The sequence below is a fragment of the Drosophila subpulchrella genome, chromosome 3L, assembly GCF_014743375.2.
Source record: "Drosophila subpulchrella strain 33 F10 #4 breed RU33 chromosome 3L, RU_Dsub_v1.1 Primary Assembly, whole genome shotgun sequence".
NCBI lineage: Eukaryota > Metazoa > Arthropoda > Insecta > Diptera > Drosophilidae > Drosophila > Drosophila subpulchrella.
Window position 1 is genome coordinate 23,859,831 of NC_050612.1, and position 16,716 is coordinate 23,876,546.

At 41.6% G+C, this 16,716-nt stretch overlaps 3 protein-coding genes across 14 annotated transcripts in view; 2 read left to right on the top strand and 1 right to left on the bottom strand.

Annotated features, from left to right (window-relative positions):
* LOC119553159 (pericentrin) overlaps window positions 1–15,515 on the top strand; it is a 29,762-nt gene extending 14,247 nt beyond the window's left edge. For 4 of the 11 annotated variants that reach the window (XM_037863392.1, XM_037863382.1, XM_037863388.1 and 1 more), the window contains 9 exons: window positions 4,444–4,569; window positions 4,802–5,965; window positions 6,157–6,324; window positions 7,457–7,480; window positions 7,595–8,260; window positions 10,906–11,610; window positions 11,722–13,871; window positions 13,933–14,043; window positions 14,653–15,515. In XM_037863392.1, coding sequence (XP_037719320.1) covers window positions 4,444–4,569; window positions 4,802–5,965; window positions 6,157–6,324; window positions 7,457–7,480; window positions 7,595–8,260; window positions 10,906–11,610; window positions 11,722–13,871; window positions 13,933–14,043; window positions 14,653–14,962 — 5,424 coding nt within the window. In that variant the 3' untranslated portion in view covers window positions 14,963–15,515. Of the gene's footprint in view, window positions 1–828; window positions 1,140–4,443; window positions 4,570–4,801; window positions 5,966–6,156; window positions 6,325–7,456; window positions 7,481–7,594; window positions 8,261–10,905; window positions 11,611–11,721; window positions 13,872–13,932; window positions 14,044–14,652 lie in introns of those variants that run through there. The other 7 variants (XM_037863385.1, XM_037863389.1, XM_037863386.1 and 4 more) reach the window with 4 other exon arrangements.
* LOC119553162 (putative odorant receptor 71a) lies at window positions 2,029–3,459 on the top strand. The gene is made up of 3 exons (XM_037863396.1): window positions 2,029–2,845; window positions 2,902–3,168; window positions 3,222–3,459. The coding sequence occupies exons 1-3, from the start codon at window positions 2,030–2,032 to the stop codon at window positions 3,273–3,275; spliced, it is 1,137 nt and encodes a 378-aa protein (XP_037719324.1). The 5' UTR covers window position 2,029; the 3' UTR covers window positions 3,276–3,459.
* Window positions 8,400–9,012, bottom strand: LOC119553163 (probable nuclear transport factor 2). 2 transcript variants are annotated; one of them, XM_037863398.1, is made up of 2 exons: window positions 8,916–8,965; window positions 8,400–8,852 (listed from the first exon to the last, which is right to left on the bottom strand). In XM_037863398.1, exon 2 carries the CDS (start codon window positions 8,830–8,832, stop codon window positions 8,449–8,451), a length of 384 nt encoding a protein of 127 aa, XP_037719326.1. In that variant the 5' UTR covers window positions 8,833–8,852; window positions 8,916–8,965; the 3' UTR covers window positions 8,400–8,448. The 2 variants fall into 2 exon arrangements, with proteins under 2 accessions (XP_037719326.1, XP_037719325.1); XM_037863397.1 differs by having other exon boundaries at window positions 8,403–8,863; window positions 8,916–9,012.
* Window positions 15,516–16,716: the final 1,201 nt, after the last annotated feature.

Consider the following 16,716-nt stretch of genomic DNA (forward strand, 5'->3'; position numbering starts at 1 on the left):
CTGTATTTTTTACGCATTATTCAAATACTGAACTCAAATCATTCTGCTACAAAACCCTACAACTGTTCACCAAAAATTTCCCGCCCCACTTATGCTGTCAGAAAATAGTTTTTTATATGTATCATGTGGGGTCTTTATGCCGATCGTTCTGTTTGCCAACAGCAAATTTCGCAGACATTCTGTGGGCTATATGACAATGCAAAGATATATACACATATATAAACAAGACAAGAAAAGAGCGCGCCAAATTCTCGTTGAAAGACAAACATGTGCTCGTCCTGTTGTCAAAGCATAATATTTTATTTACTTCACACCGATCTAATGAAGTCATGATATAGAGCTCATGAAGTCAAAGCAGGAAGTGTGGCTCAGATGGGGATTATTGAAAGGGGAAAAGTGGAGCAGTAACACCCCCACACTCGAAAGAGTAGTTCTGTCTACCTAACTTTTCAAAATTAACGCTCATAAATTTGAATTAATTCCAACACGCACGGAAATAGAGAGGGAAAGCAAGCAGTGCAGCGAACTGCTTGCTGCGATCTCTACGGATTTCTCCCGATCTCAGGCAATGCAAAGTGGAGCAGAAACACCACCAAAAACGAAAAAATGGTTCTGTTTACTTAACTATTCAAAATTAACGCTCGTACTATAGATTTGAAATAATTCCAACACGCACAGAAAGAGAGAAGAAGCAAGCAGTGCAGCGAACTGCTTGATTCTTTCTTTCTTTCTCTCCCGATCTCTGGCACTCTCTCCGCCGATTTTCATTTATAATGGGCTGCCTGTTTTGGGTGGCGTTCAGTCTTTCCCGTTACTTCAATCCGTGCGTACGTCTATGTGTACCAGATAATTCATTCATCCAAATAAAATACAATCTCACTATCTGAGTGTGTGAGAGCATTCTAGCTATAGATTCTACAGATCTTCGCGATCTTCAAGTGGTTCTTGTGAAAAGCAAAATAGGCAAATCATTGCCAAAAAGTGGAAAATAATTATACATACAAACAACTAAATTAAGTGGTTTTATTGTGTCCATTAATTGGAAATTTGTGTTCGTTCGTAGTTTCAAATCTAACGGTTTTTGGTGTGTTGAGATATTGATGAAAGGAAACTACGGATCTATAAAAGGAACTTCAAAAGTAAGCAAAAGGAAATGACTAAACAAACTAAATTTTTTAAGAGTCCATCACTCAAAAAACTCCCAAAAAACACACAGACTAAGTAAACAAACAGTCTGCACTTTGTCAAAGACTTGTCTTTCTCCCAATTGACTTGAAAAGTCGTTGCCCTTTCTCCCCAAAAAAAAGGAAATTAAAACCGAAGAATTCCCATTTCCAGTAGCAATCGGTCCATGAGGAGTTTATTTTTGTTCAAGGCGCAAAATTTTCGGCTTCTCTTGGAATCTTTATTTGGGTTATATTTAGTCAACTTCCCGGGCCCCAAGAAAACGCTTGTCGAGAGTCCTAGTATCGATTTTCACTTTGGGTTCTATCCTAAAACTCAGGAATTGATTGAGGGTCTCTAAATAAAGATTATAGATCGCTACTTGGAATAGGTTTGATTTCGATGATTGTTAATTGGATAGCATTTGTTGAATATTATTTGTAATCTAGCCAGTTTTTATAGTCCTAAACAGTCAGCTTTGGGATTTAGCATTCTTAAGGTTTAAAAAATTCAGATTCTGGATAGAATTTTAATTTATGACCATTTTATTAAAATTGTCGCATACACTTACCTTTCAAAAAGGTACTTTCTTTAGAAAAATAAAAAAGTTCGAGAAATATCACCCTCAATACTAGATAGATCTAAATTTAATATGCAATATTGAAAGGTTTCCCAACGTCACCTCTAGAAACCAGTAAAGATACATGTAAAACCAACCAACTGGCTTGGCTAAGTGAATTTTAATTGAAAAGTCGAAGAACTAGAACCGCCCCTAAAATTAAGCAATCAAGGAAATCAATTAGCTTAGCCCTATATAAAGCAATTTCCAAAAGGGATTATATTAATCACAGTTTGGACCTGCAACATGGACTACGACCGAATTCGACCAGTGCGACACTTGACAGGAATTCTGGAATGGTGGCGTCTTTGGCCAAAGCGAGGATCGATTTCTAGGCCGGATTGGACTAACTGGCGGGGATATCTGCTGCACATTCCCTTTACCTTGCTCTTTATGGTGCTTTTGTGGGTGGAGGCCATGATGAGCAGGGATATAGAACATACAGCCGATGTGCTTTTGATCTGCTTGACCACAACTGCTTTGGGGGCTAAAATGCTGAATAACTGGAAATATGCCCATGTGGCCCAAAAGATTTTAAGCGAATGGAGCACCTCGGATCTTTTTGAGTTAAGAAGCAAACAGGAAGTGGATATGTGGAAATTCGAGCATCGAAGATACAGACGCGTCTTCATTTTCTATGGTTTATGTAGTGGTGGTGTTATTCCTTTAATTGTGATCCAACCTCTGTTCGATATCCCCAATCGTTTGCCCTTTTGGATGTGGACACCCTTCAACTGGCATCAGCCGAATCTGTTTTGGTATCCATTTATCTATGAGGCCATAACCATTCCGGTTGTCTGCATTTGCAATATTACCATGGATGGTATTAATTGGTATATGATGTTGCATCTATCGCTCTGTTTGCGAATGTTGGGTCAGCGATTGAGTAGCCTTCGGCATGATGATAAAAAACTAAAAGAAAAGTTCCTGGAATTGGTGCATGTGCATCACCGACTTAAACTACAGTCCTTGGACATTGAGAACTTTATTTCGAAGAGCACTTTCACCCAAATTCTGGTCAGTTCCTTGATAATTTGCTTCACCATATATAGTATGCAGATGGTCAGTATGAAGGTGTGAATTTTTTTCTAGTTATAACTGTGGTAATTCTTATATAGAGACCCGTCACCCAGGATTTGCCGGGATTTGCTGCGATGATCCAGTATTTATTAGCTATGATCATGCAAATTATGCTACCCAGCATTTATGGTAATGCCGTCATCGATTCTGCAAATATGTTGACCGATTGTATGTATAATTCTGATTGGCCGGATATGAATCCTCGAATTCGTCGACTCATCCTTATGTTTATGGTCTACTTAAATCGTCCCATGACCTTAAAAGCCGGTGGCTTTTTTCATGTTGGTTTGCCTCTTTTTACCAAGGTTGTAAAGGTTTATCCAGAGATTCCTTTTTATAAGACTTCTTTATTTTTTAGACCATGAATCAAGCCTATAGCCTGCTGGCCTTGCTACTCAACATGAACCAATAGGAATGAAGTTGTACTCTATAAAACAGTCTGCTTTCTATTTTGGATTAGCCGAAAGATTTCGCAGCTCGTTTGGAGATTTATTGCCGCGTCTTGTTATGCAAAGACCTAAAAATATATTGTAGCATTGCACGAAATACACGTATTCCTATATATACTATATGTTGAGTGCACATGAAAAGTAGAATTGCAAGTGACGAAAATAAAATTCAAATTTTACTCACACAATGATTTGCGGGAAAAGCTTTGGCTCTGGCAATACGTGTTATTTCCAAATAAACAAGGGGATGAATCCAGGAAGTATTTTAAACTGCGTTTCGGGACTTTAAGACCCCCCAATCTTACTTATGATTTCTAAAAATATTATTTCTTTAATTTGGAAACAGTTCTATTTAAATCCGAGTTCGTTTAAATCGAAGTATAAATTTTTTTGTCAAAATATTTGAATACTTGAAATACTTAGGGAAAAACCTTAAGATCACTTACAAATTTAATGTCCCAATGCTTTTATTTTATTTTTCCAATTTAATCAAGATTAAAAAAATCTTTACCGCACTGTTTGCCTACGCAAAAGCCACAAGTAAATATTGGAAAATATTGAAAACAAAGAAAACTCACAATCTGCCGGGATCGCGACCTTTTAGTAAGACATCGAGAGAACGATTGGGAGAGGTAGAGCAAAACCACAGAGATAAGGCAACTTGGTGATGATTGCTTTTAAATCGTCATCTGTAAGCTATATTTAATTGTATTTAATGCGGCTTTATGTTTATTCCATGAGTGAGGGTGTGTAGTCTCTTCCAAAAATAAACCCCAACTCCATCCACTCCCTTTTTCTCCTCTTTTTTTCTCCGTTTGGGTGGGGAAGATTTTTATTAAGATTTATGTATCTGGCTCTGTTTCCATCTTTGCTACCCTCAAGGGACTCGACACACTCGGATGTATCTCCGACTTTGGATGATCCACATCATTTCCCATCTATATCATGTAAATATTTTGACTCGAAACCATAAATATTTATACTCTGGTGAAAGGCGGGAAAAAGTTTCTTTCGAAAGCTTGATCTGTCTCCGAATTTTCCATGCAATATGCAGCCGAATGTTGCAACAGCTTTTCACACATTGTCCATAAACAAAAGTTTTTAATCCATGTAAACAATTTGCATTTTCAGAATTTGTTGTCGGAGAATACTGTGGATGATCAGCATTGGCCCAAGGAGCTGATCTTGCTGCGCGAGAAGTTTACGGCCAAGAGTCAACTGGAGATCACTCAGCTGAATATTAAACATGCCGACGAGGTGAGTATCCAATGGATAGAGATTGTATTCAGTACCCATTGGATAAAGATTGTATTCGTTATCCAAAATGTATGGATTGTATTTATTACCCAATGGTATTAAAAACTTGGTAAAAACTTGGTACTTAATTGTTAGGAATAACATTAAAATTATGTTTTTGCCTCTAAAAAATAGAATTACTTTTTAAAATAAATGTAATACATAATAACCTCAATTTATGTACTCCCCGCAGATGTCGCGCATGAAACTGGAATACGAAAAGCAGCTGAATCGGAAAAACAAGCGTCACCTGACCTTCGATGCGACCCGTGACCTGGAGCAGGCGATCTGCGAACGGGATGGATTGAGGGAGCTGTCCAAGAGTTTCCGCAGCGTGATCTGCCGGCTGGCCAAGTGTGTGGCCAACTGTGAGGAGGATCTGAATAACACCCTCTCCGAGGAAGTGCAACGCCTGCTGTTCCACAGTCGCAGCCAGGATGCGGGTGACGATCTGGAAGTGACCCTCAGCGGCTCCCTGAACAACACAAAGCAAATGCTCCGAGTGCCGGATGTGCACAGTCTGCTGGAAGTTGTGGAGGATCCCAGTTTGGTGCAGTTCATCGACAGCAAGAGCAACGAAGAGCCAAGTGAGGATTTCGATTTGAATGATTGCCTGGAGCGCTTGAAGTCGGAAGCCTCCTATCTGTTGCATTTGTCAGAGGATTTGAATAAACAGCGACCACACGATGAGTCCTCGGAGCACCTGGACGAGCCGGAAAAGCAGGAGCATGAGCTCTGCTGCGAGGCGGAGGATGGTCTGAAGACCACAGCGGCGGTGCAGCAGCAAGTCCTGACCAAATTCCTGCGCACAAACTCACTGAATGATCAGCAAATGGGCGTGGCCAGTCAGCGGAAGAACAGCAATCCGGAGGCGGGAAAAACACATACCTCGCTGCCACCAGATCTTCAGCAGCATGCAGGCAATGCCTCGGAGCTATCCTTCCAGCTGGTGCAGCTTAAGAATCGCCTGATTAAATCGGAGGCGGATCGTCAGAATTTACAACAGCAATTGAGTCACACCATCGATCGCAATGCAGAATTGGGGCAGGAGCTGCAGGCCCTCAGGGATCAGCTTTCCCAGCTGAATTCCCTTAACCACACGGACTACAATGAGGGCTATGGCCTGGGGCCCATGAAGAGCCTGCAGGAACAGGGATTGGATCAATCATCGGCCAGTTTTCTTGCTCTCCAGGAGCGGGCGCGTCATTTGCTCTCATCGTCTCCTGTGAAGGAGCCACCTTCAAGGGATCAGGCGAATTCCACGGTCACCTTGCTGCAAATGATCGAAGACTTTTGCCGCGAGGGCGACAAAGTGGTGGAGTGTGGCAAGAAGGATCGCGAGGATCTGCAGTCCCAGGTGAGTTCAACAACGATCTCTCAACAGATCATCTTTCCCTTTTGAGTTATCCCCCACCTTTTTTAATTTGAGTGCTAAACGCATGACCCAAATAAATTCGAGTAGTCTGTAAGCCAGGTTATTTATGAAATTACCATCCTTTCGATACCCTCTCCTTTGACCTATAACCACAAACACACACACAAACACAGATCGATACCGCTGACAAGCAGCTGAAGGATACCAGGCGATTCCTGGAGGATCAGGCCGCTGAGCGCGAACAAGAGCGCGACGAATTCCAGCGCGAAATCGAGCGGCTGAAGGCTCAGTTGCGCGACAAAGAGAAGGAGCACAGCTCCTATGCCAATGCCTCCGAGGAGGTGAGTCCCGTCCACGGTTCCTATCTTTGATCTATGATCTCTGGGATCTTGATCTTGATCTTGATTTTGGTCTTGGTTTGACTTTCGTTTTGCGTTCTTGCCTGGGTTTACAAAGTCTTTTCCTCTATCTCTTCATATCTCTCTATTTGTATTATTTCTATAATTTGGTTATATTATTTTTCCATAGCTTTAGTTTTGGTTATAAGTTTGGTTATAGGCATATACATATTTAAGTATACCCAGCATGTGGCCTTCCTTTTTATTAACTGACACAATTCTGCACTTTTACCAAATATTAACACAAAATTCTGGAAGCCATTGAAGTAATTTCCTCGAAGAGTTTACCAATTCGCATGGGGCACCTGTTCGGCATAATTCAATTGTAAATCCCCGTGGGGGTTTATTCAACGGAGTCAAGGGCAGCATCTATACATGTATACCTATATATGCCAAAGCTTTTGTAAGCATGTTGCCGACATATTTATAGACCCCAAGATATAGCCACTTAAGAGTGTGCGAGGCGGAGTCTTTCAATACGATTCCATTTAGCCAGTCCACCTCAAGTTGAAGATCTCTAGGGGGTTGGGAATTATTTCAATGTCGCCCTCATATATGCACTTTGTTTTAAAATGATCTATGGGGTGTTGTTACAACATGCTGTGAATAATTAATAAGTTGAAAATTAAGATCGATTTCTTTGTTCTGGTTTGGATTATTTCAAAATATTAAATGTGATTTATAAGCCTTCAATTGTTTCCAAATAGTGCTGAGAATTAATTTATATTATCATTTAAATTAATGTATGCATAAATGAGAACTTTGTAAGTTGTATTCTTTATTTATTTAATATATGCCTAATTAAAAAACATTTTTATTATTTTGTATTTAACTGCAAGATTTTTTGGTCAAAGGTCTTAGTAATACATATCTCATCCTTATGTTTTTATCCTTTATTTAATAATTATATCTATTTTGTTCTCCCCAAAACCCTCAATGTTATTTGTGTTAATCAAACTAAATAATATATTTGTAACTCTTTGCATGCACCCAATAAACCAAACCGCAATTAAAATTAAAATCCTATATTTGCACCTGTTTCCTTTTACCACTGCGTGCACTCTCAAAAAAATAGTTGAAGTTAGCGAAGCGAAAGCATGTAAGTTTGTCACTAATCCGGAGATCCGCACCCGCACACTTTTCATCACATTGCTCCATAAATGCATACTCATTTTTTAAGAACCCTACTAATATATTTTATATTTTTATACAGTATGCACAGCTGGAGGGACAGTTTAGAGAGGTTAATCATCAGCTCAGCGAGTCGAATGCCAAGCGGGATAAATTCGAGGTGGAGCTGAAGGCCTCGATTGACAAGATCTTTGTGCTGCGCGAGATCATCTCGGAACTGGAGACCCAAGTCCAAACCAAGGCTCTCAACGAACAAGTTCTGGGCGAGAAGGCCAAGCAATTGGAGGAATATGTCAGCTTGCAGATGAGGGACAATGATGCCCTGCAGCAGGAAGTGCACAGCTTGAAGACAGACATTGGAGAGGGCTATCAATCGCGTATCCGATTGCTGGAGGAGAAGCTGCAGCAGGGAAGACCATCCGCCGAACAGGGCTCGGTTTTGAGTCAGGTGGCGGAGAAGCTACGAGATATTGAGACTACGTTGGATCAGAAGACCAAGATCCTGGAATCCCTGCACAACTCCAACACGGTCTCCAATTCGGGCAGCTTGAGTGTCACCGAAGATGTTTCCATTCATGGCAGTAAGGAGCCCACGGCAGCGGGTTCACCCTCGCATACATCACTCACCGTGGAAGGTGTCCAGCGGGTTACCGAGAAGCTGGACCGGCACACTCGCGTGGAGGAGGCGGCCATCAAGCGGATTCGCGACCTGGAGATGCAGGTCCATCAATTGCGAGCCGGCTGCGTGGTGAGTACATCGGGGAAACCTAAATAAAATCTTACAAAGATCAAAAATGTAGGCTTTCGGATTGAATGAAAATACGTCCACATTTTTTTAGATCACCCTAAAAACCAACAATGACGTTCTGTTATTTTGGGAGCCAGTCTGAACTTTTTTTAATACAATATATGCTAAACAGATAAATTTAAAATGCATTACTCTTTGTTTGGCATAATTCGAAAAATGTCGTGACCAATATAATATTGAGTTCCAGAGGTCTTCAGGAGAAACACTTGTGAGAAGTTGATGGGAATAATACCTTCCCATTTCATAGATCCAATCACATGGATCAGCACTGAGCCATCAAGGGTGGGCTGTGAATCCACAGAAGCTATCTGCCGTTCGATCCTCGGAATGCTCAGGCTGTTTAATTTTTCTAGAATCTTCGTCGCACCCTTTATCTGTGTTCCGTCCAATGTCATTAGCGAATCGGTATCGCTATAGAACGTGGGCAAGTTCTTATGATTAATTTCATTATCATATGCACTATAATATTGATCAACGAAAGTCTTTGCAATAGTCTCGAACTGCGGATTCATCTTGACGGCAGCGTCCAGTACTTTTTGAGAGCTGATAAAGTTAAATGACTAAAAAACTATTAGAAAATGAAAAAGAGACTTACCAAAATTTTTGTTAGCTGAAATATATAATTGAAGTTGAAGTTTTGTATGTTCCGACTGTTTTAGTAATATTGATAGTATGAAACATTTCAACCAGGCTTACTTTACAATCTGTTTTCCGGCTAAAATTGTACCTCTTCTTTTTAGAAAAGTTTAATTTTATTTATTTTTTTTTATTTTAACGTACTTGCAACGCTCAGTTTGAACTGGTTCGTGTACCTGCTTAGGCGCGAATCATCCCGTGCACCCACCACTTTCGAACTCGAATAGCATATGCACGCGTCTTTGCTAAATCGTTAAAATTTGAAATTCAACGGTTGGTTGCAAAGTATATTTAGATGCTTTCTCTCTTGTTTTTCCACACTCACGCAACTGAACATGCAGAAGAACTTTCGTATGATATACCCTCTTAGTTTTCTCGATCGAAAGCATCTCTTAGTTGCCTTCAGAATGGCACTGTAAACGGTTGAATCGGGAGAAATGTTCGCATATATATAAATAATTTTGGATCAAAAACTGAATATTAGCCAGAAATATTTATAAATATTTTGTTATAATTAATCTAATATTTCGGTTGCAAGTTGCGGAAGTTACTGAAATGTTTCAGGGTCCAAAGATTCCGCTGCGAGTGAGTTTTTCAGTTGGAGCTTTTAATATCCGATCAAGGTTTCTGAGTGCCACAATTGATGTGCCACAGCGAATGTTTATTTATTTTGATGAATTCCGCTAAAGGCAATCATAATATAAATAAATATATAATTTAATTTGTTGTGCCGCCAGTTGTCACAATGTTTTTTCATGTATTCATTGTGGACATTGAGTGCGATTGTTCTGGTTGAGATATGTGATTTATGGCAAAAAGTTTTGGGAATTTGGCACACGCTGTCACATAAATATATCGCTCCCTGTTCCTTTTTTCAAATGCCCGGTTTGTTCCACTTCAAAAATAGATGCATATTCTGTGCCCCGCCCTCTTTTTTATTCCACTTAAAAAATCGAATGTAAAACAAATCGTTTGGCGCCTTCGGCACCTGCCACATTTCCATTACCCACTTTTTGTCACTCCGGAATCTTTTGCCATAACAAAAAAAAAGGAAAACACAAACCCAGCTTGTTTACAATATGCATTCTCACACTGAGGCCCAATTGATGCACTAATATGCGGTAATGCCTCCATAAATATCTTTATGCTATGGCACGCATCCCGCTGAGTTGTTTGTAAAAAGGGGAGATTGAATGGCTGAAAAGGGGCTGCAGATTGCTGGCGAAGCTGCATTCATACCCGCATGAATATAAATGGATCAAACCGAGTAAACAACAGCAAAGAGATGCAAGTACAAAGGCAAAGATACCGAGAACAGTGGGGGAATTTCTAACTAGCCAGATGCATTTTAAAGTGCGTATCTATTGACATTCAATCTGCATAAAATTTATTTTAACAACACTTTTTAAAATTCAATAAAATTTAACCTAAACACAAAATGTAATATTAATAAGACGAGTTGAATTTCTTATATTCTTTATTTTGTTTAACCAAAATTTTCAAAATGAGATAATTTTCTGCTATTATGATTCATTAAACAAATGAAACTTGTCATTCAAATAAAAGCAAATTTGTTTAAGGTTTGATAAGAAAGTTGCGAAATATATTTATAACACTTTCCGCTTCAAGCTTTATTAAAAAAAATCACTTTTATTGTTTTCAATTTTCTCTAATAACAACCACGGTGCAGAGAGATAAGATACATATATTCACTTTAATTGAAGTTGGAAAGGGTTAAATGCAGATGAAGCCAACGGTCAAATGGTCGGCCATTGACTCACCCACGATCATCAGGAAAAACAAACTGACAACCAGAAATAACCACTTGATCAAGTAGAATCTCACAACAAAGAAAAAAAGTGATGATCTCTATATAAAATATATTTTTTTCCATCATTATTAAGCGAAATATTATCATTTTATTTATCAACTATCTAATTTTTGAATAGGAGCTGCAACATGAACGGGACTCCCTGCAGGGCCGAATGGATGAGCAGACCCAGCGGATATCGACACTCCAAAATCGCCTGGAGGAGCAGCGCCAGCGGGCGGAGCAACTGCATCGTGCCGGCACCTCCGATTTGAATACCCGAGTCCATGAACTCCAGGGTGAAGTCCAGAATCTCAGCGAGCAACTGACTGCGCGGGACAAACAGATGGCCACCCTGCGGCAGCAGCTGCAGCGCAGCAAGGAGGAGATAATGCGACTGGAGGCGGAAGTCACGGTGCGCACTCAACCAGATCGCAGTCTGGTGGATAAACTGCAGGCCGAAGTGCAGCAGAGGGGAGCAGAGATTGCCAAACTAAAGGATAAGATACGCACGGAGATGATCAACCGTCTGGCCGTTCCGGATCTAATGGAGACCATGCTGGCGGACAAGAACGATGAGATTGATCACCTTCGCGATCAACTGGAAGCCAAGGAGAAGGAACTGCTGGCTGCCCATCAGGATGGCAGCCTCATCTCATCCCCAGCAGGAGCAGCAGGCAAGCAGGAAGGTAGCGGTGGCAAGTTGAGTGCTCGTACGCTCAGCGATATCGGATCGATTACCGAGTTCCCCGAGCCGGATGTGGATCGTCGAGCAGCAATGCGAAGTATCAACGCTCCCCTCCAGATGAGCGATGGTGCGGGCGTCTTCCTGCACCAGACAATGGTGAGTGCCGGCCACTTTTAATAAGGATATAAGGTTTTACCCCTTGTCTAAGTGGCTGATTTTGTATTTATCCCTATATAACCACTTTTAATATTTTTTACATGGTTATAGGAAACCTCCAAAGAGGCGGTGGCCAATTTAACGCACAAGCGCACCGACGACCTGAGCGGTTTCATGGCCCCGTATCCGGTCAACACCTTTGAGCATCCTCACTACTTCCAGGCCCTGGGAGTCACTGCCCAGAGCAGCGATGGCCTCACACCTGGCCTGGTGCCCAGGCAGATCAACTTCTCCAACCTTACAGAGGATTCCAAGGTGAAGACCTCTAGTTTGCTGATGCGCACACCGGAAATGCCAAGACCCATGACTCCTCCTGAAGTCCAGCAATTGCGACTGAAGCTCTCCAATTTGGAAACGGAAAAGCAGCGACAGCAGAGTGAATTGGATATCAAGTTACAGGATCTGCAAAAGGAATTGCAGCAGGAGAAGGAGAAGCTAAGTCGTCAGGCCCAAAGTCTGCAAAGCCATGAAGAGAATGAAGTCAAGTATAGGCTACGTATTGAGTCCCTGGAGTCCAAGATCCTGGAGACAGCTGCCCAGGCAGCTAGCGATCGAGAGAATCTCCGCAAGGAACTGAATTGCGTTAGTGCTGCCCATGAACAGTGCGAAGATGCAGCAGCTGCTCGTAAGCGGGAGTCGGAAATCCTCAACAGCGAAGTCAAGATTAAGGCTGATCAGCTACAAGCTGCCTTAAGGCGTACTGGGGATCTGGAGCTGCAGGTTCTAAACTTAGAGCGAGAATTGGAGCGCTTGAAGAACAGTGAGAACAGCTCGAAGCAGTATTCGGTGGACGAGATTGCCCAGCAGGTGGAAAAGGAACTAAACTACTCCGCCCAGCTGGATTCCAATATCCTTAAAGCCATCGAAAGCGAGGAGGAGAACAATCTGGACAAAAAGCAGCAGAAGGGAGTGCAAACGGAGGTGGAAACTCTGCCAGGAACGGGCAATGGAACCGACGACGAGAACTTCACCGGCGAGCGGGAACTGCTCAATCAATTGGAAGCCCTTCGCGCTCAGTTGGCAGTGGAACGTGAGCAATGCGAGGCAATGAGCAAGGAGCTTCTGGGTGAGAAGCAGCACTCACAGGACATTCAAGAGCAGGATGTAATCATCATAGAGGCTATGAGGAAACGCCTGGAGACTGCTCTGGATGCAGAGGACGAGCTCCACAAGCAGTTGGATCAGGAACGGGAACGCTGCGAGCGTCTCCAAACCCAATTGACTTCCCTGCAGCGAGCGGAGAGTCGAAGGAATAGTTCTCTGCTGCTTAAGTCACCGGGCGACTCACCCAGGAAATCCCCACGAGCTGATTTCGAATCTGAACTCGGAGATCGTCTGCGCAGTGAAATCAAACTGTTGGCTGCTCAGAATGAGCGGGAACGGGAGAGATCAGCGGATGCTCAGCGGAGCAGTGAGCGGGAACGTCAGCGGTATGAAAAGGAGCTGCAGGAGCGAGTAGCCTACTGCGAACGTCTCAAACAGGAGATGGAGAAGTTAGCCCGCGACAAGGACTCAGCTGAATCGGAGTTAGAGCACTTTAACGAACGCCTCACCCTGCAAGCCGGCGAGATTGAGAGCTTGGAGGCCAGGCTAGTCACTCTCCAGGAGGCGGAGACGCGTAGGGCCAACACACGCACCCGCCAGCACCAGGAGAACGTGAAACTCCAGGCCGAGATCCATGAACTTAAGTCCAAACTGTTAAGCGCAGAGGCAGCTAGGGATTGCCTCGAACAGAAGGTCACCCAGCTCCGCTTCGATGTGAGTCGCTCCGGTCAGAGGGAAGCTAAGCTAGCTGAAGCCTTGGCGCAGGCCAATGATCGATTGGCCCACAGCACCGATGACAATGTGCCGGCCCAGTTTCTGCAGAAGATGAAGGAGATCAACACGCTGCTGGCGGAGAATACCCAGGAGAACCGGCAGATGGCCGAAACCGTTCAGTTTTTGGTGGGCGAGCGAATTGCCCTGCAAAAGAAGTGCGAGGAGTTGGGTGGCGCCGGCAACACCAATGTCACTGAACTGGAGGAGCGCTGCCGGCAGCTGATCGGTCGCTACTTGCGGGTGGAGTCGCATCGCAAGGCGCTGGTCTACCAGAAGAGGTATCTGAAGCTCACTTTGGAGGGCTACCAGGCCAGTGAGCAGTTGGCACTGCAGAACCTGCGAGGTGCCCAGCCTACCCAACGAAATATTAAAAAGAAGTTCAAGTAAGTAGTTGAATTCGGTGGGAATGTAGATATGGATTTTAATGGTTTCTTTTTTTTTTAGGACTGTGGCCCTGGCGATCATTGCCATCCAGCGAATCAAATACATTGGACGCATTTGGCATACGGGCAAGCGGATTGTGAGCAAGTCGGTCTTCACAATAACCCAGCAGAGGTGAGATTCGTATAGGTTTATCTCTCGAAAGATTTGCTGTACATAGAAGCCTTGCCATAATCCTCATTCTCTCGCCCCTTTAAGCTCTAAGATGCCCCTAGTGACCGTCAATATGAAAGTTAAGCTAAGACAGGGCGATTCAGCCAAGAAATAGAGGCCTCAAGGTCTGGGTACCTAAGTGAAAGCACATGATTTTGGTTCACCTAATTTAGAGCAAATATTAGAGTATCCAATAGAAGTAGTTCAACTTATTTAACTTTAATATAGCTAATTAATTCACTTGAGAATTGGGAAAATGGTCACTTTTCAACATTTTTAAATGCGAATGATTGTTTTTTAATAGTTACGGTAAGGCGCACTTTTAATTTATTAGATAATTACAATTATAAATTTAGATGCCAATAAGTAATACAATTTTTGTTTTCTAAAGATTATCAATTTAACAGATTTGCGGATCAAGAAAAGTATTTTTATTTGAAATAGAAGGTGATTTTATCAGGGGTCACAAAAACACAACTTTTTCAAACTCACTTTAAACTAATATATAATCACTCACTCACTTTAGGACCATTATGTATGTATGAAAACTAATCTAACTTATCTTTTTAGAAGTCCGGGACTCAACCTGAACGTGGCGCCGCCCCAGTCCCCGCTGCCTGGACCCAACCCGAATCTACCCACCAATAATAACAACAACCTCATGGGCCGTCTTAGCTATGCGCCCCTCTCACCGCCGATGGTTAGTTACAGCACCGTGCAGCCAATAATGCTGCCATCGGATTTTACCCTCCAAGCGGCAACATCTTCGTTGCAGAGCACCATTGCCAACAATAATGCTGATAACAGCTTGCCCTCGCTGGCGAGATTGGACTGGCCAACTATGCAGAAACCAAAAAGAGCGCATGCGCGGCATCACTGAAGCCTGAGAGTATCCCACAACCCTTCTAGGAAAGCTCAACTGAGGCCCCAACTATAAGTGAAGCCATATCGAAGACACTCTGCAGCATGGAAGCATCAAGGATGCCAGGACAAGCGATCCATTTTAGTGTTAATTACCTGTACCATTTGTGTCCCAAAACCTAGTCTTAAGCTGTTGTAAACCTAATTTAAGCGTACGCGCAAGCACACCAAACTTAGACATGTAATCATTTGTAAGTGTTATTTGTATTTACCGCCCAAGTGTAGCCATAAGCATAAACCTAATCCGTGTCCCAGTATTTTGATTGGTTCGACTGACTATTGGCTGACAAATCCCAAAGTCATTTATGTTTAATTTTATTTTTTTGGGTTTTGCCCGTATAAGTTTCTGATAAGTTGATTAAACCAAAATTGATTTCATATTGAAAAGGTTTCTCTTTATTATTTTCTGTACATATATGGAATGTGCCTTAAGTGTGAGGATTCACTGGACAATTAAGAATTCGATTCACCACATCATTCAAATAAAGGTTTAAATGTTAATGATGTAAAAATGCTTTGCGTATGCTTGATAAGCCGAAATTAAAATGGAAAGTGAGTATGCAAAAAATGAATTAATTTGTTAATGAGTATTGAATGACATTTTATTTAAAGAAAGCGGAAAGCAAATTATATCCTTAATAAGGAATCGTTTATTTATAGATATATAGATACAGCCAAAACGAAATTTAAGATACCGAGTCGTGAAGAAATCTCAACAGGGTAAAAGCCCATTTCTTATACTTGACTTGCCCAAATTAGAAGAAAGGTAAATAAGCACATCCACCAAAAGGATATAAACAAAAGTACTTCTCAACAATATGCCAAGGGGGCAAAATTGATGCAGCTGTTCCAATTTCGCAATGCCGGTTGAGCTCAACAGGTTGAGGGGTTGATCGGGCAAATGTCAAGTGCTGCAAGGCCACCTAAGCCGGACATAAAGTAAAGTACCGCGCCTCAGGGCGGCTCTCCGTCAAATGAACGCAAAAGCTGCAATGTTTTTGCACGTCCAGCAGGGATTCGGTCTGAAACCACCCTCCCTTAACCCTCTTTAGGCCAAGGCGTGTGTAAGCTGCGAAATTGAAAATGCCCTTTTCTTATATTAAATGGGAATATGTGTAACTTTGCTATTACATTTAGTTGGTACAAAAATATATAAATCTATCTTAATATCTAAATAAGTTTTTATCTTAATCTTATTAATTCTATTTATTGTGTTTATTCATAGGTTTGATAATAATTTGATTTTCAAAAGACACAGTTTTATAAATTAATAGAATATAAGCTTTTAATTGTATTATATAATGTTCTTTTTATTCCAGGAGCTAAAAATGATATTGCAAAAGGTTTTCATAATCATGTTTTTCATAATCATGTTTAGAAACATGTTGATTTATATAACTATATGTATTATGTGGAGACCATGTTTATAAGAATATTTTATTTAAATTGATATGTACACAAGCTGAATTGTATATTTAAATATTTAATGTGGAAATCATGTTTATAGAAATAGGAACCCACATATTTTATTCTTATTAAACTGAATTGATTTTTTATCTTATTCTCTTTATTTTGTTTATTGGAAAGCTCTTCAGCTCGCTAAGAAAGTTAAGATATCCTTTACGATACCCTTGATAATTACTGGCCAGCTCGTTATCAGCCGCAGCAGCAGGCCGCCCACTGATAAGGAGTCGCGGAGCTTTCCACTCGGCC

What these genes read in the sequence shown, in the direction of transcription:
- LOC119553162 (XM_037863396.1), top strand. Translation starts at nt 2,030, where the DNA reads ATGGACTACGACCGAATTCGACCAGTGCGACACTTGACAGGAATTCTG. An exon ending in CCATATATAGTATGCAGATG is followed by an intron (nt 2,846 to 2,901) that starts GTCAGTATGAAG and finishes ATTCTTATATAG; the next exon opens with AGACCCGTCACCCAGGATTT. An exon ending in GTTTGCCTCTTTTTACCAAG is followed by an intron (nt 3,169 to 3,221) that starts GTTGTAAAGGTT and finishes TTTATTTTTTAG; the next exon opens with ACCATGAATCAAGCCTATAG.
- LOC119553163 (XM_037863398.1), bottom strand. Translation starts at nt 8,832, where the DNA reads ATGAATCCGCAGTTCGAGACTATTGCAAAGACTTTCGTTGATCAATAT.